The 23,021-nt window shown below is 48.7% G+C and overlaps 2 protein-coding genes across 8 annotated transcripts; one reads left to right on the forward strand and one right to left on the reverse strand.

Annotated features, from left to right (window-relative positions):
• Positions 1-275: 275 nt before the first annotated feature.
• DDX6 (DEAD-box helicase 6) lies at positions 276-15,643 on the reverse strand. Of its 6 annotated transcripts, none has more exons than XM_065040111.1 (16): positions 15,461-15,584; positions 14,455-14,792; positions 13,701-13,902; positions 12,987-13,448; positions 11,443-11,506; positions 10,888-10,992; positions 9,979-10,108; positions 9,364-9,510; positions 9,035-9,129; positions 8,663-8,785; positions 8,052-8,180; positions 7,603-7,719; positions 6,950-7,013; positions 6,525-6,626; positions 5,583-5,762; positions 276-4,451 (listed from the first exon to the last, which is right to left on the reverse strand). In XM_065040111.1, exons 4-15 carry the CDS (start codon positions 13,184-13,186, stop codon positions 5,587-5,589), a joined length of 1,452 nt encoding a protein of 483 aa, XP_064896183.1. In that variant the 5' UTR covers positions 13,187-13,448; positions 13,701-13,902; positions 14,455-14,792; positions 15,461-15,584; the 3' UTR covers positions 276-4,451; positions 5,583-5,586. The 6 variants fall into 6 exon arrangements, with proteins under 6 accessions (XP_064896183.1, XP_064896182.1, XP_064896184.1 ...); XM_065040110.1 differs by having other exon boundaries at positions 14,431-14,792; XM_065040112.1 differs by lacking the exon at positions 14,455-14,792 and having other exon boundaries at positions 15,461-15,606.
• Positions 15,644-15,822: 179 nt separating this feature from the next.
• On the forward strand, positions 15,823-23,001 carry CXCR5 (C-X-C motif chemokine receptor 5). Of its 2 annotated transcripts, none has more exons than XM_005500704.4 (2): positions 15,823-17,605; positions 20,957-23,001. In XM_005500704.4, the coding sequence occupies exons 1-2, from the start codon at positions 17,567-17,569 to the stop codon at positions 22,031-22,033; spliced, it is 1,116 nt and encodes a 371-aa protein (XP_005500761.1). In that variant the 5' UTR covers positions 15,823-17,566; the 3' UTR covers positions 22,034-23,001. The 2 variants fall into 2 exon arrangements, with proteins under 2 accessions (XP_005500761.1, XP_064896192.1); XM_065040120.1 differs by lacking the exon at positions 15,823-17,605 and adding an exon at positions 20,057-20,120.
• Positions 23,002-23,021: the final 20 nt, after the last annotated feature.

Consider the following 23,021-nt stretch of genomic DNA (forward strand, 5'->3'; position numbering starts at 1 on the left):
CACAAGGCCTCTTCCCCAAGGCTACCTCACTCCTGGTTGTACCTGCCGGCTGCAGGCTCGGCTGCTCCGGCCGCCAGAGCACTGGCTGCGTCAGTGCCGGCGCTGAGCACGGCAGCAGCCTTCCCTCCCGCCCCTCCCTGCCCGCTCCACCTCGACATAGGCGAGAAAGAGCAGCGCAGCTTTCACAGACCCTTCAGCTGGGACCAAGGTCACTGCGCTCAGCAGGGGCTCCCTAGGGAGAGGTCAGCGCAGTTAAAAGAGAAACGAGACCAAACTGGAGTTCCAGGGAGCTTTTATTGAGTTTAATCAACAAAATCAGGATTTTACCATTCATCTTTTTTGCACTGGGCACTCATGAAGCTTTTCACAAGCCAGTGCTGCAACAGACACACCGCCAGAGAAAACACACTCAACAAAACCTGCGCTCCGCTGGAGTTTGCCAATTACCATTTTAACAGAAAGCCAATTTTCCCCTCCCTCCCCTGAATGTTTTCGAGGACTAGTCCAAGTTGTTTGCTGGTTAACAGTAAAAATATCAACCTCTTGACCAGGGACCAGTGGATTATAATATTCCACCTGAATTGCAAGTAATTTTTCTTGAAATAAAAGTTCCAGTTTCTTTCAATAAAGGGAACAGTGACTCTTTTCTCCTCCTGACACCCCTTCCCCATAATTATTGGTTAAAATACAGCAAGGCTGTATCTTAATAAACCCATCCCTCCCCCCACCCCTCCTTACCCTTCCCTGTCTACCGCAGAATTTAACAACGCTTCCACACGGGGACACGTTAGCAACACGACCACGAACTGAGCAAAACCCACAGGACAATCTGCCAAAGCCGCATTTTGCAGACTAGACGCTCTCTGGTCCAGAGACCCAGTTCATCACCAACTGCGACCCACGAGAGACGGACCAGAGATCACGGCAGCGCAGAACTCCCTGCGCAGGCTATTGCTGCCCAAACCAGAGCCGTACCGCCAGAGCTCCGGGGAACAAAGCTCTGCCCTCAGAAAGCAACAGCTGCTCGACCCCAGTGGCACAAGAAGTCCAGCACCAGCACAAGAACCAGTGCAGCAGCGGCTCAGGAGACGTGGCACAGCATCTCCGTAAGCCCTGCAACAGAAACTGAGGCAGGACAGCCGTCTGCTCAGCTTTGCGTCCTATTAATCATTTGAGAGGAAAAAAAGTGTGTGAAGCATTATTAAATCCTCGGAGCAGACACCCACCCCCATCCCAAGTAAAAAATAAAGAACAAAAGATCAGAATGAGATGATTTGATACCAACACGTACACAACATGAATTCATGTTGAGCTTCCCTGTTCTTACCCACAAAAAAAGTCAGAAGGCAAAGGAAAGATGCTCCCATCTCATTCTGGAAATCGAAACATGTATTTGAGACCAACCCACCCCCCTCCCTTTGGGAAAACCCTCCAGCAACTGCAGAGCCCTCCAGACAGAGCAGCCTGCAGCTTCCCTGGGTAAGCTGGCTGAAGGCTGTCACCCTCTTCACAGCCACCTCACCCAGCTGTGGAGCTCCATTTCACCAGTGACACTCTGAGGCTTCCAAGGGACAGAGTGCAGAATACCCCAGATTCTCACTCGCGTCGTCTGTGTCAGAGGAAGTATCTGACCCAGGGCTCACCACTGGGGGCTCCAAGTAACATGTAAATGTACAGGCTGGTGCGTGACCAGCAGGAACAGGAGCTCGCGAGGCACCTCAGGAAGCCAAGATTTATACACCGGCCTCACTCCTGGGGGGGCGGGGTGGGGAAAAAAGCGCCACTAGGATTATCCTAGTCCTTTGGAGCATCTTTCCATTTGCAAGATTGCATCTGTTGCAAAATAGCCTATTAGCACCAAAAATAGGCTGCTTCTTCCTCAACAAGAAGCCACCTAAAATGGTGCCCCCGATAGCTCAGGTAAGTGCCAATCCTCAATTCGAGGCCAAGTTTAAAGTAATACTTTCAGAAGTTCTGTGCTTCAAGAGGGATCACAGCTGCATGGCACCAGGCTAACCTACCGCAAATCCACACAGAGCACACGTCTGAGCCGACACTGCTATCCTGTTCTCGTTACGTGCGTGTGCCCTGGGACGATACAAAACTTATGTACATTTTTCCTGTCTTTGTTGCACTGAAATGATCCCTCTTCTGTCTCTCTGGAAAATCATAAGCTGGCTGCAGTACAAGAGCAAGATTTTACTTTTGGTCAAAGTTACCACCCACAAACTCCCACCCCCACCCCCAAAAAGCACCCCAAAATTGTTTACATGTAGTACCTGCCAGTCAAACGTAAGCTGTGTGGCTCACAGAGTGTCTGTGACCAAGCTCTTGAGTTTGTGTTCTAGTGCAGCATTTGCTACAATTATGGAGTCACTGCTGACAAAAGGAAAAAATCCCAAACACAAAAACCTTTCCATCTTGTAAAGTTGTTGTCAGGAGGCACCTGGCTGCTATTTATGATCCTCAAGGAAATGGACAGGTAAGTCCACCTTGTAGTTCCAAACAATTTCACTCGAAATTAAAAGAAAGAAACAGGGTCAAAATGGGAAGAAATTAGGACAATTAATTCCTGCCTCGAAGGTAAGCAAGCGTGGTGTGAGTGCAGCATCTGTATACGCAATAAACGACCAAGCCAAAGGGACTGCATTCGTCCAGGTGCCTCCTGACAGTGTTGGTGAACAGGCTAAAAGGGAATTTAAAAAGAGTACGGTTTTGATTTGTCTCACTCCTTTTGCCTGTAGATCAGGCCAAACATCAAGCATGGTGGGAGGGGCACAATTTAAAGCAACACTACTTGACCAGAAAGCACTTTTCAGCAATATACAATGCAAAACGACAGACAGCAGTTCATGCCAAAATGGAGAAGATGGCAAGCAGCCTTCGGCAGCTTCTGACATTACGAGGGGTTTGCCCTCACCTGCTCCCACGTCTGTGTAGAGGCTGCTCTGGGCAGAAAATGCACAATGCAGCAGGAAGTGAATCAATCCCACAAAGCTCCAGAACTGTCAGTTTATGCATGTAAATTGGTTTTCTATGGTTCCTCTTAAATCCAAAATCCACGCCTTATGCACATACCGCGCAGCAACACCGAGACCCGCTGGATTTCCCTCACGCCATGGTGGAACACAAGCCACGGCCCCTGCAGAGCTTGTACAGTTCCTCAGGTTTCTAAGGGGGAAAACGGAAGGGCATCTCCCAACAGGCTGAGCTACAGATTTTGGGGCCTGGCAGCCCCACGAGTGATCCCTTCCACGTGAGCGGCACAGGACAACGCTGCTAGCACCAGAGCAAACCCACCCTGGCAGGGACGCCTGCAGAGGCCTGCTCTCCACAGAGGTCAGAGCACTTCCCATCGGTTAGTGTTGCAGAAAACTGAGCCCCTCTCATCTTTAGCTGCTCCCATAATCAGTCTAATCCCTTTAACCTCAGCAACCTTCATCACAAAAGAAAAAGTTATATATGAACCCAAACAGAAAAACAACAAAAAAAAAATCATATTTACAAAGTTTGTACAATATACACATCTGATTTTCTATGGGACACACTGCACCAGAGGAAAGAGGGCCATGGCTCTGAAACAAGTCTACGTATCAAGTGCTGTAACTACTGATGGAGACTTATGGAAACCAGTCTTTAGTGTTCTGCTAGAGCATAGGGCTTTTCTTGTGGCTCCCGCAAAGGACGACAGGCTACTCTTTCCTTCTGGAGCTATGATGCTGCACCTAACCAGCCCAGATTTTAAGTTGGTTTTGTTTTAAATACACGTATTTACAGTGTGGGTGAACTGCAGATGCATATCAACTCCTCCAATTAAAAAAAGAAAAAAGTTGAAGAAATAAGTAGTATTACCAATACGGTTCACCTCCCAGCCCTGGGCTTGAGTACTTGGGGAGGAGGAGAGGGGGAAGAGAGGGGAACTTTGACCTGAAACCAAAAACAGCGGTTGATTCCTTGGGCTGTCGGAAAGGTGATATTCTGAATGGTCTCATAGCATAAGGCACTTTGCACGAATAAGTAACAAGCTCTTGAGCTTAAAAACAGATGAGTAACCAGGGAGAAGTTGAAATGCACTCAGTCGACGGTTGAAGAGTTTGAAATAGCAGACAAGCCTGTGTTCACCAAGATTCTTCTCTTTTCAGGGTTTCTCTTCTTCCCTTGCTGCCCCTCCCACCCAAAGAGAAAAAAAATTAAAACCAGCAGTTAGTGCAACTAATGTTCAATCAGCACACAGTGCAAACAAGTGGAAAAACAAAAAGACATTCCTCCTTTTATCTTCTTTCTTCCTTGCTGCCAAATTTAAAAAGAAAAAAAGGCCGAGCTCTTTAGTCTTCATAGTTCCGAAACGAAAAGACGAAGAAAAACCCAGAAAGAGAAGGGTATCCCCAAGGAAACGATGTGTCACAGATCCGGATCAAAGGGCTTCACCTTCTGGCATGTGTAATCAAAGCCTAAAAAAGAAAAACAAAAACACAACCGCAACACCCACAGTTAAACCAATTTTATGCAAAACCAGAATGTAAGTAATGAATCACACTGACTACGTAGCAGCTCTGGAAAAGCGAAGGGCATTTAGAACAGCTCAACCTCAACCACAGCTCACAGAAGGAGGCGCTGCTACCATCCTGCTATACTTTCTGGTTCCTTGTCCTCTGCGAAGTGGCAAACAGCTCGCAGCAAGGCCAGAGCATCCCCTTACAGAGGCCACCCACAAGCCTTGGTTCCAACTTGATCAGCTGTTGTGGTTTTTGTTTGTTTGGGGTTTTTTTCTTGAGCCTGCAAGTCAGCCTGGCGTGACCAAACAGGGCTATCCCTGAACGATTTCAAAGAAGGAACATCAGTTCATTTTAAACTTTTCGTTACCTGAGCAGAACTCCAGCAGCTTCACTGGAAGTCCCTTTCTAATGCCTGATCTCCGAGATGAGTGCACACAAGAATGACTTCCAACCCAAACTGTACAGTGTCTGATCTTGCACAATATAGCATCTTAACTAAAGCCAGATCAAACACACCACCCTGGGTCAGAAAAGACGCACTCACTAGCCTCCGACAACGAAACCTCATTTTCTCTGAAAGCTCCATAGACGACCTCAAGCGGCAGCAAAAACAAATTACAGCTTTATTACTTACTTTGTTTACTTGCAAGAGTTCTGTGAGCCAAAGGATGCCACAGATGCAGCACCTTTAGCCTGGACCTGTTCCATTTAACTGGTGAGGGGCTTAGGCTCTTCTCTGGGTTCTCTGCCCCCAGAGCAACCCATTTTCTGTCCTCGCCTTTTTGAGAACAGCCTTTCTCTCTGCCCCTCATCCTAGTAGCAATCCTGGCCTCTCCCCACTCCCTCTTTTACCCCATTTTTGGTCTCCTTTGCATACGATCAGCATTTCAATTAAAACAACTATCCTCCCCTCCCAGCTTCAGGACGTGCAGAATTCCTTGCCTTGACAGTATTTCAAACCCTTGTTTTCACAGTCAGAGCCTTTCAGCACACCAGTTTCCCTCTTCCCCTGCAGTGACACACACACGTCATCTCTCCTTACATCCAACACAACCTCTCCATTCAGAAAGGCATTTATGTACGCACATGTTTACTGTTTCTCATCTTCTACAGGTTCACTGTGGTATTCTGCCACATACAGGCTCTTGTCAATGTTGCTTGGTATGGGTTTAATTTCAGTTCCCAGCTGCTCCTCAATACTTTTCAGGTTGAATCGATCATCATAGGTGATCAAGTTGATGGCCAGGCCAAGATGACCAAAGCGACCTAGGAAAAAAAACAAACCAACCACATTGAACTAGAGTAACAGAGGGCTGACTGAGAGTCTGCAGGCTGCAGAGCGTATTAGCATCACTGTCTGATGAAAAAAGCAAACCCAGACCCTGCAACAGGTCTCCACAACTTCCACATCGGTTTTGGTAAGGAATTCTGTACTGCTATAGGAATAAGAAAACCCAGGAGTGTTCAAAATGCTCTGACCAAACCTCCTCATTAATCACCAACAGAAGTCTTTCACTGCTGCATTATGTACATCCAGCCCTTCTTCAATAACACAGATCTAGAACAAGCCTGAACTATGAAGTTCAAGTACACCAAGTTCCTTTGTTTACTGCCTTTCTAAAGAGTATAGATTGCTGATGTCCAGCCATTAGAAACACACCTTGGAGCACACACAGAAGAAAACTACACTAAAGACACCACAGAAGCGAAGTTTTCAGTACAGACTTTCTCCAAACTGCGAACAGGTGCATCAGTAAGTCTCCTGAGGTTAAAGCAAAATATGCATTTATGTGTTTTTTCTTTTTTCTCTCCCTCATTAGGCTGTTCATGCCAGTTTCAAGACAACAGCCCTTTATTCAGATATTTGTCAGGATAGCCACTGAGATGATAGCCAAAAATAAATTTGTTGGAAAAATCAAAACTACCTAAAATTATTCTCAGATACAGCAATAAAAACCATAAGCCAATTCAATCCTAAGAAAAAGAGTCCTCATCAAAACTGCCCCTAAAAGGTGTTTTTCCTCTCACCTGATCTGCCAATACGATGGAGATAAGTCTCTGCCAGCTTTGGGAAATCAAAGTTTATCACCACATTCACAGCTTGGATATCAATACCTCGGGTAAACAGATCTGAAAAAGAATCCAGAAAGTTCATTTAAATGAGATCAAATGCTGCCAGTATTTAGGGTGGAAAGATTCATAATGATTAACACTGGCTTGCACTAGTTTTCAGACACTAGCTTCCCTTGCATTAGAAGACAGTTTACAGACTGTCACACAAGACAAGACCTGCTTGCCTAAAGGAGTCCTCCATCCTGCGACACGCAGGCTTGACAAAAACGTCTTAACAAACATACAGTTTTGCTTTAGTGATCCATCGCACCCGGGCTAATGGCTAATCCGCTTTCTATTGCAGCCTTTAGAAAAACAGGAAAACGTGCAGGAACTCTTACCAGTGCAAACAAGGTTGCGGCATAAGCCATTTCGGAAATCGTGGAATACACGGTTGCGGTGCTCCTGGAAATAGACACATACAAACAAAGTGGTGGGGTTTGTTGTTGTTGGGTTTTTTGTTTTGTCAAAAAAAAAAAAAAAGAAAAAAAAACACAAAAATCCAAAACCACAAAACACAAAAAACAAACCCCAAAAACGAGACTAGCTATGAGTTTCAGCTATATTCAAGTTACAAAACAGCTGAGTCAAACTAAGATGCTACAACACATTTTTTAGCACTTCTTACCCATATACTCTAAAGAACTTAACAGAGGGGCCCCAGTAGCACTTTTAGACACTTAACTGACTGTGTTTTAAAGACTCCCACAGTCACATCAAAGCCACCTCAGAACAGGAGTATCTTAAGTCAAAATCACACTAAATGTGCACCCAGAAGTTAAGCTGAGGGCATACCAACTGACCACCTGCAATGAATAGTCTGGGAAGAGGTCAAAGGGTGCACGGCTGAAGTCTAAATGCAAACTAAGAGCAAAGCAATACATGCTTCACTTTTCAAAGAACACGCAAATTAAAAGCAAACACAAGACTTAATTCAACTAGACAGTAAAGCCTGGGGTGGTGTGGAACAGAGCACTGTTAACTTCATACTCACCTGCCTCATTTTAGCGTGGATATAGAAGCAGGAGTAGCCCAGCTGGGAGATCTTTTTGGCTAGCAATTCAACCCGTTGAGAGGAGTTGCAGAAAATGATCGACTGGTTAATCTGGAGCTGAATATATACGTAGTGTGCTCAGTAAATGCAGCATTTGACTAACAAATAAACCAAGACCTAAGTCCTTCCAGAAAGAAAGCAAAGCAGGTGTGCTGCTGGTAACTTACAGAGTGTTATGTTTTGGTACAAGAGGGCTAAAAATTAAGATTCTATAACACAAAGGTGCAGTACAAGCAGCACACATTTCTAGCTTCAGCTTATATCACAAGATTAGCAAATTTTGACGAGAAAAAAAGTTTCCTTAAGCTCTCTTAGCCACCCTCAGTCTTATTCTTGGTTTCAAAAGGAAAAAAGCTTCCATGTGTTCTTGAACCAGCCCTGCTGCTTACCCTGGAAAACAGCGTATTGAGGCAGTGTACTTTCTGACGCTCAGTTACATAAGCATAGTACTGGGTAACTCCCTTCAAGGTCAGCTCCTCCATCAGATTAATCTCATAAGGTTTCTGCAAATGGGAATTCTGAAAAATAAAAGTAAGGATAAAGCAGGCATATCTACACATAAAACGACAGAAGTACTTCCCACCCTCTGGCACACTGAACTTCCTCCACGGCAAGGATGCATTACCCAGCCACTCGCTCTTCATGCTACACACAAAGCAGACAGGGTGGCTAAAATTTCAAAGGGTTCCTTATAAATCCAACGTGACCAAGCAGGCCAAACAAATACCCTCTGGAAGCAAAACAGCGCAGACAGCACGTAATTAATGTACGACGTGGAAAACTGTACCTTACAGGCAAGACCTGTGCATACCTAGCTTTGTCAAAATGCTATGTCAGGTCAAAAATCATTTTCAAACTTCTGCCTCAGGCTCAGGCTGGTATAGGTTAAATCAGTGAAGTCTGGATGCATCAAAGAAAGCACTAACAGCTATGTGCCACTCATTCACACACTGCACATGGACCTTCACCGTCACATGTATATGAACAGATCTGCACTCACCATGAATTTCTGCACACTCAAAGGGAAAGTGGCTGAGTAAAGCAAAATCTGTCTGTTTTTAGGCAGCGTCAGAATAATGTCCTCCATTATTTGAACAAAATCTTGAGACAGTAACTTATCTGCCTGTAACAACAGGAGTAACAAAGAGTAAGTTTAAGTGGGCAAGCTTTCAGAAGATGTGTGGTTTAGCTGCTGGAGACTGGATTCATCAGCAAAAGGAACTCTATCCTCTCCACGTTTCCAGCTCTTTGATTTAAACGAAATCAAAGGAATGTTTGATTTGAGGCTGTGCATAACGAGGAGACTCGCTGAGACACATAACTGCTTTAACTTAGTGTTAAAATCCCAAAATGTTTAACATGAGCAACTTGCCTCATCCAATACTATCATCTGGACGTGCTCAACTTTTGCTACTCCTTTCTTGATGAGATCGAGAATTCTCCCAGGGGTAGCTATCACCACATGCACTGTAAGGTTAAAAGAGAGAAAAAATGGTTAAGGCAACTAAAACAATGTTTCCAGCAGTCCTGACCACGTTTCATACAAACAGTCAGACAATGATGACAGCATACAAGTAGTGAACAAGGCATACTGCAGTCTGTTCTGTAACAGACAAACAATAATAATGAGCAGAAATCCCACGGCCACCCTGTAAAAACCACAAACAAAAAGCAACCACAGTGTAGCAAAAGGTCTCCAACCTGTATCATCAAGCCTCATTATGTCATCTCGCAAATTGGTTCCTCCTGTTGTTGCCATCACTTTGGCACCTCCCATGTGTTTGCTGACTTGGATACAGATTTGACTGACCTGCAGGGCTAGTTCACGGGTGGGAACAATCACCATTGCTGAAAGGTAAAAGCATCAGTGTCAGTTACTAGTAACACACTGTCTCTTAAATACTAAGAAACTTCACGAAATATATACTTTTATGGTTTTGGAGTTCCACTCCCGAGTATTCTGATCCAGATTTAGAAACTGCTTACGACAAGGTAAATTCCATGCAAGGGCTCTCCATCCCCTGATGTTCCCTCCGCATGAGCCCTCAAGACAGCACGCTTGCTTATTACTCCAAATCCATTTGCCAGGGCAAGACAGCAAAATCTATAAGACGTCTTCCACTTCAAGCTTTTGAAAGCGACTGAGGACCTTTTGAAACTCCACCTCCCCTCACCACTCCCCATTAACTTGCTTTGAAAGTACGAGCAGATACCCTACACTGCTCAACGTCATTAACCAGCTTCAGATTCAAGTCTGCTACATAGCGACTCAAACCATTACCTAGATGCAGGTAAGTGAGACTCATCTCAACTGACCTTGTATATTGTCCTTCTTTAAGTCTAGCCGTTCAAGTAAAGGAATGAGGTAGGCTCCACTCTTGCCTGTTCCATTTTTCGCTCTAGCCAAGATATCCCTACCAGATAAAGCAATGGGAATGCTCTCCTCCTGAAAGACAGCAACAGACAGCGCGTGAGCAATCACAAGTCATGCTCGCTAAAGCAGCCGGCCAAATTTAACTCTCCACACCAGCAGTACCACATAAAATCTAACTGTTTCATGTACAAAATAGCCTGCAAGCAGGCAAATTACCTAAAAGCCATAGCTTTCTCGTGCCTTAGGGGGATAAAGTGGCAGAACTGTGTCAAGGATAATCTTCCAATGAGCAATTAAAACGGAGTTCAACCTTCCCCCCCCCACCTCCCCCAAGTTTATACATCAACAGTTCTTAATGGAGCAAGCCGTTAAGAGCAAATGGAGGGAGAAAAACAGACTTGCTAACATATTAATCTCTCTCCCATAATCTCTGTTATGCTCCTTCCAGATGCTTATGACAAAAAAACAAGACTCTGTGATAAAGCCATAATTATCTTTGCAACAACTAAAGGTATGCAGCCTATGGTAGATCAGTTTTCCGGAAAATTTACACAACCACCCTGTTCTCACTGGGACTGCTTGTAACAGGAACACACTAATGCCTCTGCAGTGAAAAGGAAAATCCAAGTTGCTTTTCCTGAAGTGTCAGTCCCACCGCAAAGCCACCCATAGTACGACTCAGTGATTTAGCTGGGTGTTAGAAATTTGCACCTTCCCCAAAGGGCCACCGAGTTCTACCGTGCACAACCCCAGCCTTCCTAAATTAGGATGCATCTGACACTTAAGCATTAATAAGAATTTCAGTAAAGTTGTAAAAATTAAACATTGCTTGTGAGCAGTTTGTAAACAACCTGAATAGGAGATGGTTTTTCCCAGCCCATTTCAAAAATTCCCATCAGCAACTCCCGTTTCAAACAGTAATCTTCAAACTCGTTTCCTTTTGTGGAGGTCACGTCCTGAACAACCAGAAAAAAAGCACATACGTAAGGTAAGGTCACACAACCTCCAGCTGTAGATTGGTCTGACTTGAGGAGAGTTTCCCTCTGCAGGAAGACTACAAAGTGCATTCCATTCCTGTACAGGAGCTCCCACTAAATTGTGCAATGCTAAACATCAGCTTTCTCACAACCAAATACAGTCCTGTGAACATACGCTGACGTCTTTCCATCTGCTGTGCAAGAGACACTGACAATCGGTCCCATGCTGTAACACTAACGAAATAGGAAACCCACAGTAAAGTCCATTCTCAAGCTTGCCAAGAGAAGCATCCCTCCCAAACAAATCAGTTCTTCATTTGAAACAGCAAGAGCTGAACTGCTTTTGAATCTTTGCTTAGGACAAATAGTCTGTCACTGAAGCTTCTCACACATCTTTTATTTAATATTTGACAATTCAACCATCCTTACCGAAGTTTTGATTCTCAAATCCTTTGGAGGGAGTTTTAAAGTCTTCTTCCAGTCATCACCAGGTCTATAGCAAAAATAAATTATTTTTTTTTTTAAAAAGGCTGAATAATTTCATTTTGCATGTTATTTTCTTCAGTACAGTGACAAACACATAAAATATTAACCTCCAGAAAACTCAAAGCACCTACACATACGAGCTCAAGTCTTCTCTGAGCTATGCAGCACGCAACAGGCGGGAAACAGTAAACACAAAATGAGCAGTCTGCCAAGCACACGGACAATTTGTAAAATCTTCATCCAGTCATTATTCAAGTCCCATTTCTAGAGAACTGAACCAATCCAGCAGGACAGATTTAAAACTGAACACTGACTTAGGCATATGACAGAAACTGGCCACAATAAATCCACATGAGGGTATTTCATCATTTGGAAAAAAAAAAAAAAACAATTCTTGCCCAGGGAATATCCATTCTTAATCCATGAGTAATGTGAGAAGCCAAAAAACCGTTCTGGGGAGAAAATTGAGTCAGCACACGTTCCACTTGTTGATCAAACGTTCTCTTTTGCCCTCAGCGAGATTTAGACACCCATCCTCTCTCCAAGGCCACTGCCCAGAGAGGAGCAAGTCCTCCCCTTCGCCCATCCCGGGAAGTTACCAGTGAATGTTGGTAAGTTTAACTCGTCAGTTTAATTCGGAGTAACCCACTTTCAAAAGAGATAAAGATAAATTTTTTTTAAAGGGAAACAAATTAGACAAACTTTAAGAACTAGGACAACAGCTAACGTTTTGTTACTTGGTAATTTGTGAAGGAAAAGTGAATGTTTTTCAGGGGAAGAAAGAACCACAGGCAGGAAAAACAAACAAGCAAAAACCACAACAACAAACCACACCACAACAATACCACATTACCATTTCATCCAAATCTTTTACATCTCTCAGAATTTCCATTCACCACATTCAGGTACTATTAGCACACTTCCAAAACCAGTTTGATGGTAGGAGGGTATCAGAGTGGTACCATATTATCTTGATTCATGTTTTAAAGAGTTAAAGCCAAAGCATTACACCAAGGAGAGCAAGCGCTACTATTTCAGATCAATGACAAAAGATAACCAACTTTGTACTATTTCTCACCATGAAAAAGGACGGCAACAAACAACTGAAAAGAACACACAACTAGACTGAGCCTAGGTGGCATTTCCTCCTCTGTCTTAAACTTCAGTTCAGTTCCTTGCCGCTCCCCAACTTCCCTCTCCTACCATTCACAACAAGCAAAGCAAACAGGCTGCTGCTGCTGCTCAGGCAGCTACATGTTCTGAAAGCAAAGCGTCCCATTTGATTTTCACAACAAACACATTGCAAAGCGCACTGACAGAGAGGAGCTCGTACAGGGAAATACAGCTTTGTCTCATGCCCACCACAGGACAATTCTAACCACCAACATCATAAAACAACAGAATAAAAACTTTTTCAACATAGGAACAACACTTCCCCATACATCACTTCTAAACACGCCTTTGCAGCAGCCAGAACCAGCACTTACTTGAGAGCGGTGGTCATACTCTGTGCTTGCTGTTGAGTGCCATTATTGATTGTGTTGGCATTTTTCAGCTGGTTCATCTGCTGCTGAGTCGGTGTGCCTCCACCTCCCGGGCCCCCGCTGGGTTTTACAGGGCCTCTCAACTGCCCGTTCTGACTGGACAGACCCATTATAACAGGGTTCTCTGTTCTGGCCGTGCTCATGTTTTTAAAGATGTCTTTTTAGACTTCAAAACTTTGAAAGTCAGTACAGAAACTGTAATAACAGTTTATTAGACTCTCCAAAACGAAGAGATAAATAAGTCTTGCTCAATATATGAGTCCTTTATTGCAATGCAGGCAAGCACCTGTAAGTCACTCAAAAGTAAAGTAGTAACTTGCTCTGATGCACTGTGGATCAACTTTTTTTTTTTTAAAAAAAGCCCTCTAACAAAGTTGAGTTATATCAGAATTCACTTGCTTCAATCTGAAAGAGAAGCAGATGATAACAATTAGAATGCGGATTTTTGTCTACATAAAATCACAGCAGTTTACCTTTGTCTTTTAAGAATCGCTTCTTCTCAGGCAGCATGCAACAACAGTATTTGCTTTTCTGTTTTCTCGGTGATAATTATCAAGACAAGCATCAAACCTTTGTCCCCTTTCTATACATCTGTGCCCACCACCCTCAGTAACCCGAGATAATTTTCTGAACAGCTACATGCTTGAGAAATATTACCTGCCCCCCCACCAAAGTAAGCAACTGTATCAATTGCTTGGCCGACACTTGGCGTTCCCCTAGCTCTGGGACACAGGAAAGCCGCCCTCAAATGCGGAGCAACAACGTTATGCACCAGTTTGTGACAGGGAGCAAGATCACAGTATGAAGTGGACGTTCCAGTTAGAGTTAACAAAGCCCTTAAGTTACTCCGCCGTTTTCACTTTGAAAGGGAAACAGAAATTATATTATCTTTTTACATTTAACAACAACAACAAACACAACCAAAAAAAGCAGCTTACCCTCCTCCAACCCAAAAAGTTATTCAACCAGCCTACTAAACTTTTAAACTGGGTATTGATTTAACACCATTTGGTACAGTGAAACCAACACCACCACCAAGCTGAACTGACAGTAGCTTCCTGTTTTGTTAAGCTTAAGTAACTGAACCGGTAAGTAATATACATTTACACTAGATATCTGGCTTCCTGCTTATGTGTTCCATGTGGCGTTACCTTCCAGCTGTCAGCAACAACCCACCTTGTGCTTTAAAAGGTAACACTCGGTACACGACTTAATATTAACACTGTATTTAACAGAAAGTTTGGCAAAACTGCAAAGCAATAAAGCCTTGCACCTTACATGCCGAAAGTAAGCATGGCCCAGAGCTGAAAACCTCCTTGCAACGCTATTAGGGAACCAAGACATTCCTCGTCCAAAACTGTTCAGCAGCAACAAGAAGCAGGCTCACCTCTACAACATAACACGTCTGTACCTTGGGAAAACACAACGGAAAAACCAGCAGACTACCGCTTCCTAACTTCAGCATCCACAAAAAGAAGGTGCGTTGCCCAGTGAATAAAAGGCGCATTCAAGACCATTTCGAGAGGATAGAGAGGGAATTCCGATTCCTCCCAGCTGTTTCCAAGCGTGCCGATTCCAGCCTCGCAGCAAAACCTTAAACTTCGCAGAACTAGGATTTTTCTTGCTGGCTGGACGCGCTGTTCCACCAGAGATTTCTCCTGCTCGGTAACTTCGTAAAACCGGACGAGTCACCAAAGTACCCGGGGCCACTCGACAGAGCCGGACACCAACCCCGAGGTGTTCTCCAAACTGCAGGACATGGAACCTCTCAGGCCCGCGCTCGTAACCGCCCTTTAACAGGGCAGAGATCAAAGCGGAACGCACAGCCCCACCGAAACCAGCAGCTCTCCCGGTTCTGGGACCACAGGCACCAGCACTTCGCCAGCCGGCGGTCGGAGGGGAAAACGGTCCCGCACCGCGACTGCCCCTCCGAGCGCCGCCCACGCAGGCGGGCGGGCTGGAGGTCCGGTCCCCTCCTCCGCCGGAGCGACCCCCGCACCCCGGCACGGCCGGCCCCAGCACACAGCGGCCCGCACGGCGCTCATTGTTCCCGGCGAGGCCGGGACGCGGCAGGGAGCGGCGCGGCCTCCGGGCCCCGCGGCGGGGCCGGCACCGCCCGCGGAACGCAGCTGCGCCACACCGGCACCTCCCGCCCGCGAACAATGGAGCGGCCCCCGCCCGCCGCCCCGGCCGGCAGCCAGCGCCGCCGCGGCCCCGCCCCGCGCGCCGGCCCCGCGGCCCAGCCGGTCCCGGCCGGCCCGGCCGCCCCCGCCCCGCTCGCGGCTCCTCAGCGCCGCCAGGCCCCGCTCAGGCCTCGCCGCTCCCGCCGCAGGCCGCGAAGCCCAGCCGGGCGGCAGCGGCCCCCCCGCCGCGCCCCGCGGGCCCGCGCCCGCCCCAGCGCCGCGGCCCGTCCTCACCGCCACCAGCTGCGCTCGCCCCTCGCCCGGGTATAAAATCCTCTGGCTCCCGCTTGGTGCCTTGTTATGGCGACTCGACGCTCCAAGATGGCGGCTTCCTCCTTCCTCCCGTGCACCCTCCCCCTCCCGGCAGGGCAGGCCGGCCCCGCCCCTCACGCACGTACGCGCTCACGCACGGCGCGCGCCGCGTTCCCTAGGCCACGTGACTGTGCGCGCGCCGCTCGCCGGGGCGGGGCCTCGCGGGTCGTGGGCGGGGCCTCGCGGCGGGCGCGCGCATGCCGCCGCGGGAGCGGCGCTGCCCGTGTGCGCGGAGCAGGAGGGACGCGGCGACAGGGGCGGAGCGCGGCGGCGCTGGGCGCCCTGCCGCTCGGACCGCGTCACAAAGACACCGGGAACAGTGCTGTTGCGAGTGCGCGGCTCCTTGCGCGGCTGTTGGCACGCTGCAAACACAGACGTGACAATAAACCGCTGGCCCGTGGCCTGCAGGAGCCATTTCACCTGTGGGACAGACTGGAAGTCGTCATTTTCTTTTTAGATAGCTGCTATCTAGCCGGGGATTTTGGCAAATCAAGGCACAACAGGAATACAACCTCAAACACCAGCCTAAAAATAGTTCCAAAACTGTCCTGCAGACAAATTTTTGTTCCTATGTTTTTCCCAAGATCGGCAGAAAAGGACAGGGAAGCCCATTTATTTCTGCTCACTGCGGTTTTTTCCCAGTTCCTCACCTCTACAGCTGTTTCCAGGTCATTGACTCCTACCCTCGCAGCACAAGGGACGCCCTGGGCCAGCCTTGCGGTCCCACAGGTCGCGTTGTCCGGCGCCTGCGGCTGCTGCAGCGCTGCGGGGCGGGGACCCGCGCCCCAGCTCCGCTCCGCATCCAGCTTCGCAGGCGGTGTACAGGAAACTGCGCTCTGAGAAGAACAACAGAAACCAACGGATTGGTAAATAGCGCTGACATCCGTCAGAGCGCAGGCAAAGCTTTAGTTATGGTGATAGCTAACAAGACAGCAAGTAAGAGGATTCCAGAGCCAGCAGCGATCGGGCTTTTCTCAAGCAGAGTCAAACTGGTCACTAGGCGTGCGTGTCAGGCACCAAGTTGTACAGAATATTGCAACTTTATCGGCAAGCAGTGCGTTTTATCATCCTTATGTAAAGCTGTTGCTATCAGAATACCTTATACAAGTTAAGAAAGTGGTATGTTCCTGACAAGAACAGCTCTCCAGTGTGCGTGTGTACCTGCAGCAGAAAATCGGAGTTTGGCCAGGAATTCCCGTGTATGGACACCAAAACATGCCTCAAATATTTATCATTTAGTTTTGTGATTATTTTCTTCCATGGTCAGTTCCTTAGCTGCCTGTGAAGTGACACGTTTTCCGTTTAAACTCCCTTTCTCCCCATTGGCTTTTCTGCCATGCTCCTCTCTCCCACCGCCGTCTTTCCCACGTTCCACGCTACAGAACACACCGATCCCGCAGGTCACGCCTGTACAGCAGCAGAAGTTTTCTCAGCGTGGTGTGTGTTTGCAAGTGAAATCATTGTTGTCTGTTGCTTTGGAGCGGCCCCCCTGAAGCTCTGTCATTCCCACGCCAAAAATGTCCATTTCCACAAGCAGAAGAAATCGTGTTTTCACATCTTTATTGTGGGCAAGACAAGCGCTGCAGGAAGGTGACTGATCGTGGGGCTTTGCCTGGATCTGGGGTCATTTCTAGTACAGGGAACACAGCTTCCCAATGCCTTTTGGACTCCCCCGGGCAAGGAGGGACACGGGTCAGGGCCCTGAAGGTTTCCAGAGAAGACCTATTGACGTTCTGGACCTTCTCTGGTACAGACCAGAGGAACGTGGATTCTTCAATCTGTGCTTTAAAAATTAAAAAAAAAAAAAAAAAACACAAAAACCACACCCACCCACCCACCAAACTATGATAAAGCTAGATGCTGATCTTTACATCAATCAGGTCACTGCCTGGAGCTCATTTGCCTTGCAAATACTCTATTGTTACATGCCGTGTCCCTCCCTACTCACTTAAATGACTAACTCCACCCCAAAAAAGAACAACTTTTGCTGAAATTGCTGGACGGGAGACAGATCCTGCCCCTGAAACCATGGGCCCCGTCAGCTACTCATCGGAGACCTACGACTTGGTGAGTTGCGCCTGGCTTTGCTTGTTGAGAGGACAACGGGGAGGGCGGATAGAGCTGGGCTGGGCTGAAGAACCTGGTTTCCATCACTCTGAGTCAGGCACCTTGTGCAACAGCCTTCGGCAGTGTAAATGGCTGCGCACACAGCGTGCAAGGCCCTGGAACCTTGTCTGCGATCTTTACGTAGCAGGAATACCCAAACTAAACCCAATACTATAATCTCTCCCCGCGTGAAAACCTTTGGTCCAGCTGCACACGCTCCTGCCCTTGCTTGCCGTCCTGGTGAACAACAGGCTGCCGTAGGCTCCACGGAAAGAAAAACACGCAGTGTATTTACCAGAAGGGAAGTGTAAAGAAGGGAAGATGAATGGCGAGCACTTCTTCTAATACGGAGTGATAACACTGTGTGTTCTGCCCCGTAGTTCTCTGCGTTTGCAAGTGAGACGACAGCAGCTGCACCTGTTAGAACGGGCTGTGCTGTCCAGGGGAAGTCCACGGCAGCGCTGTCATTAGGCTGGCTTGCAAAGGCTGCAGCTCAACATTTATTTTTTGATGCAGTGGCTCTCTGCAGCAGACCGCTGGTTAGCTTCTCGGAAGAGAAAAGTGCTGGATTTAATTTTTAGCAATTTTTCTGTCCCTCCTTTGTGCTACACACTAGGGAAGAGAGAGGAGATGTAGCAGGGGCAAGCCCAAGGCTCCGTATTTTTTCTGACTCACCCAGTATAAAAATCCTTTGTGACTGGTGGTGGTTTCATTCAGAACTTTCTTGCAGAAGACCCTTCTCTCCCTGACCTCCACAGGAATTCAGCGCCAGTGCTAACGCTTGCCGAGGTGTTGAAAGCAAACTCAACCCTGTTCGTCCCCCCAGCTGAACTCTCCACTGGAAATCTGCCCCCCAGCAGAAAGCCAGGGAAGTTGCAGCGTCACACACTATAAGCAAGTGGCTGCATGGCAAAGCTGCATCGCTTTTAATGCAGGGGGATCAAGCAGCACTGGGATTCCTTCTTTGTATACCATACTTCCCAGAACCTCAGTTTAGCAATTTTCTCCAATGTAATGGGACCGACGTGACCTGAGAGCCATAAAGGCACCTGCACCACAGTAACGTGGCATTTCCACAGGCTTTGCTCTTATCTGTGGGTTTCCCTGGTTCTGCACCCAAGGAGAGGATGAGCAAAAGCCCCAGCAGTAACTTGCACTGATGTGGGCAACTTCGGTTCTAAGGCTTTGGGAACGAAACGCGCCTGTCCCGGCGCTGGCACGGGCTGGGAGGGAATGACTCGCGTGGAAAATCCCTGATCGCACGGGCGGCTTCTCTTCTGCGGCCAAATGTTTTGACTGCTGGCAGTTGTGGGGAACTGAGAAAAGCAGCTGACACACAGCGACTGGAATAGCTCTGAGATGTGGGTTAGAGGGGAAAAGGGATCCCCAGACAAAGCGCACACGGGAATGGGCTTTCCCAGGCACGCACTTGGCTGCTCAGTTACAGAGAAAGGCGCCAGTTTATCACCTGCCCCCAAATCTGGCTGCACTTTTGTTGTGCAAAGGTCCCGCTGGTGACTTCTCCCACCCTGGACCAGGCAGCCACCTGCTTCCAGACCTCGAAATGGGAACCGCAGCAGTGTCCCAAAAAGCCTTGGCTCGCGCTTGGCGTCTCCTGCAGCTCTGGCTCCTGCCCTTCCTGTCCCAGCCCAGGCTCCGACTCTTCATCCTCTGCTAATTGTCTCCAACTCATCTCTGTCCGCTCCCGCCCACGCTCACAGCTCGGCTCGGAGATGCACAGGAGCGGCGGCCTCAGACGCAGCTCCATGCGCTTCCCCGGCCCGCGGTGAGCGGCTTTTACCGTAAGAGCCCTACCTGCTATCTTATCAGCCATCAGATGGTGTCTGATAGCGGCACAGGCTCCGCGCCTCTGGCTCCGAATGCGATGCTGGAAACTGATGCTGGTCACCCGTGCATCCTGAGCAGCCAAGTTTGGTCACTGAGCCAAATCGCAAAGGTTTTTGGTTTGGTTGTGGGTTCTCTTGTTTTGTTTTTGAGGAGGTTTGAGGATGTGGCCCTGGCCAACACTTCACAGGTTTCTGTGTTGGTAACTCCTGAAAGAGTCCAGGAACTGACTAGGCAGGAAATATTTTCAAGCCAGGGAGAAAACAGACTGGGAGGGATTTCTAAAGGCTTTTATCTTCGGCAGCAACCTCCAGTCTCCAGGATCCTGCAGAAAACTGGAAAAATAATTGTTCTCTGGGAATACAAATGCTTGCAGCCCCACCGTTACATTAGAGGAAGACAGTCTCGTGCATTGAGGTTTTGGGAGAAGAAACATAAGCCACCCTCCTCTAGCCAGGCACAACGCAGGACGCGAGGTCGCGGTCATTGGGCTCAGCAGCGCGCGGAGGGAGCAAGAGGAACCCCAAAGTGCTCTAAGGCTGTTTAAAGCAGGGCTGGTATTTTTAGGTGGGAACTCAGGCCGGGGCGGGACGGAGCAGCAGGTGCAAACGGCTGCAGCCGGCAGTGAAAGGTACGAAAGCCGCAGCAGAAGCTTCCGCTGCGGTTGCCGCGGAGGTCTCAGCGCCGCTCTGCGGAGCGTGTGGGTGGGGGAGTTCGGGGGCTGCTGACGAGCTCTTCTCAGTTGTCGCTCATTTCTCAGCTCACCACACGCCTCCTGCGCCGCGCTCTTTCGCTTCCTGCCTGCATCCCAGACCTTTGCTTTTGTGAATGCCCAGCTCCGGCCAGGCGCCCACGGTGGCCAGAACATCAACCAGAGAGCAACTGCAGCTTCCCAGGCCTTGTGCACAACCTCGGCCCGAGCACAGGCTGCTCCCCTGCAAGGAGCTGCAGCGGGTGGAGCAGGAACCATATCTGCGGTGGCTCTGTCGCACTTTCCTCATCGGCTGTCGGTCCAGGGCCCCAGCGGTTATTTTCAGCTTCCCTTTCCTGCTCCAACTGCAATTAATTCAAAACCACAGGGTTTACCAACAGAACAGATTGCTCTTTCCAGCGTCCATCACCATGGCTATGGAACGGCTGCTGCTGTCCTCACCTTGCCTTGCCCTGCCTTGGACAGCTCTGAGGTCTCTGAGGAGGAGAGGCAGGCGGGGACAGCATCAGTTCACATGAACTGAGGTACAGATGCGCTCTGCAGGGAATCCCACCGCCTTCACACCTGACAGCAGGCGGGGCGGGGATGGCTGGTGTGAGACGGGTGCAAAGAGTGGGAAAGCTGGTGGAGGAGGGTTCTGTACTATGTGAGAAAGCAAGAACAACCAGCAGGTAACTCAGCAAGAACCAGAAGATTAAACGGGTTCTCCTGTTCATAAACTCCCCCCTGGTAACTGGAATCTCTCTCTCCCCTAGAGCCAGGTAGAGCTGAGTGGTTACTACGAAGCTGAAAACACCACCCCTTCTTTGGAGGGCTATTTTTGCTTCAACCCAGCCTCGTCCGTGGTCGGCAACCAGAGAGATCCCTTTAGAAAGGTCTTCATGCCTCTCATCTACCTGCTGATGTTTGTGTTGGGGACGGTGGGCAACGCTCTAGTCCTGGTCATTTTAGAGAGGTTCAAGCGGTCTCGCACCACCACAGAAAACTTCCTCTTCCACCTCACCCTGGCCAACCTGGCACTGTTGCTCACCTTCCCCTTCAGCGTGGTGGAGAGCTTGGCCGGGTGGGTATTCGGGAAGTTCCTCTGCAAGATCCTCAGCGCTGTCCACAAGATCAATTTCTACTGCAGCAGCATGCTGCTGGGGTGCATCGCGGTGGACCGCTACCTGGCCATTGTCTACGCGATCCACACCTACCGCAAACGCCGAGCTCGCTCCATCCACCTCACCTGCACGGCTGTCTGGCTCTGCTCGCTGCTTTTGACATTACCCGACCTCATCTTCATGGAAGTCTGGACAGACGACAGCAACCGCAGCATTTGCTATTTTCCAGAGGTTGGGATCGATGGCAACAATGTCTGGCTGGCAACACGCTTCCTCTACCACACCGTGGGCTTCTTCGTGCCGCTGCTGGTCATGTGCTACTGCTACATGGCCATCGTGAGGGCTCTGTGTCAGTCCCAGCGCCTGCAGCGGCAAAAAGCCGTCCGCGTGGCCATCCTGGTCACAGGCGTCTTCCTGCTCTGCTGGAGCCCGTACCACATCGTCATCTTCCTGAACACGCTTACCAAGCTAGAAGCCTTCACCAAGAACTGCCTCCTGGAAGATCAGCTGGACACGGCCATCATGGTGACGGAAGCCATCGGCTTCACCCACTGCTGCCTCAACCCCGTCCTCTACGCCTTTGTTGGAGTCAAGTTCCGCAACGACTTCTTCAGGATCCTGCAGGAGCTCGGCTGCATAAGCCAGGAGACCCTGCAGGAGATCCTGGAGGTGACAAGGAAGGGCAGCGGGATTGAGTCTGACAACACCACATCCATCTCCACTTTCTAGCGGGTGAGGGCTGCCTGTGGGGAAGCGCCGGCCTGCGGCTCGCCCTCCCAGCGGCACACGTGCCGTGGCCTCAGTCCCATGCCTCACGCATGTCCCCACCGCTTTCTTTACACTTCAGGAAACTGAGGTCTGATAGACACCCAACACCCAAATCCTGTCTTCGCTGGCACCTCCTGGTTCTCATACCTGTAGAAATCCACCTGGCAGCTGTTGGCAAACGCTGGCTGTCCCGTGGTCACTCTGGCAGGGCTGGACAAACTCACGTGGGTTGGACCTGATGTTTCCAGCTCTTCCTCGCAAACCTGACCCGCAGGCACCCTGTGCACGGAGCCAGGCACGAGACTGGGTGCCGGGGCAAGGGAAGAAGCGCAACCTGGTAAACATGGAGTTATGTCGGTGAGCAAGGACTAAGGACAAAAGCCAAGCAGGTCTCCATTTCACTGGCTCAGGTTGGTAGGGATGCGTCTGAATCTCAACAGCTCATTCTCATGTTGTGACTTGAAGAGAAAACTCCCCGAGCCATGAGGCTTTTCTACAAAGCACAGTCCACCATTTCCTGCAGCGCTGCATCCTCAGAGCTGAAACCTGCAGGTAATGGCAACCATGGATGTCCAAGCACGTACGCGCAGCAGAGAAGAGCAGCTCTCTGAAGCCCACCCTTGCTGCCTCCATGGTTGTACCGGTGAGCAAACTCGCTGCAGATGTAAACACCTTCACAGCCCCGGCTCTGATGGGAACTGTGCTCCTACACAAATACATCACTGAAAAGATGAACAGTGAGAGTGTAAAAATCTTACAGCGTCCACAAGATAAAAATAAAAACTGCACACAAACTAAGGGTGAACAGATTACACATCTATTATGACTATAGGTTTTAGCACTGCTATGTTGGTCAACTTCTAGAAAGTTTCGATGTGAGCTGTAATCAACAGTTAAATAAAACACCTTCTTCTCACATATAGTGCCTGTAAGCCGTTGTCTGCAGTCG

Source organism: Columba livia, chromosome 24 (genome assembly GCF_036013475.1).
Source record: "Columba livia isolate bColLiv1 breed racing homer chromosome 24, bColLiv1.pat.W.v2, whole genome shotgun sequence".
In the NCBI taxonomy this organism is placed as follows: domain Eukaryota; kingdom Metazoa; phylum Chordata; class Aves; order Columbiformes; family Columbidae; genus Columba; species Columba livia.

What these genes read in the sequence shown, in the direction of transcription:
- DDX6 (XM_065040109.1), bottom strand. Translation starts at nt 13,186, where the DNA reads ATGAGCACGGCCAGAACAGAGAACCCTGTTATAATGGGTCTGTCCAGT. An exon ending in AAAAACCATCTCCTATTCAG is followed by an intron (nt 10,109 to 10,887) that starts GTTGTTTACAAA and finishes GCTGTCTTTCAG; the next exon opens with GAGGAGAGCATTCCCATTGC. An exon ending in CCGCAACCTTGTTTGCACTG is followed by an intron (nt 6,627 to 6,949) that starts GTAAGAGTTCCT and finishes ATTCTTTTTCAG; the next exon opens with ATCTGTTTACCCGAGGTATT.
- CXCR5 (XM_005500704.4), top strand. Translation starts at nt 17,567, where the DNA reads ATGGGCCCCGTCAGCTACTCATCGGAGACCTACGACTTG. An exon ending in CATCGGAGACCTACGACTTG is followed by an intron (nt 17,606 to 20,956) that starts GTGAGTTGCGCC and finishes TCTCTCCCCTAG; the next exon opens with AGCCAGGTAGAGCTGAGTGG.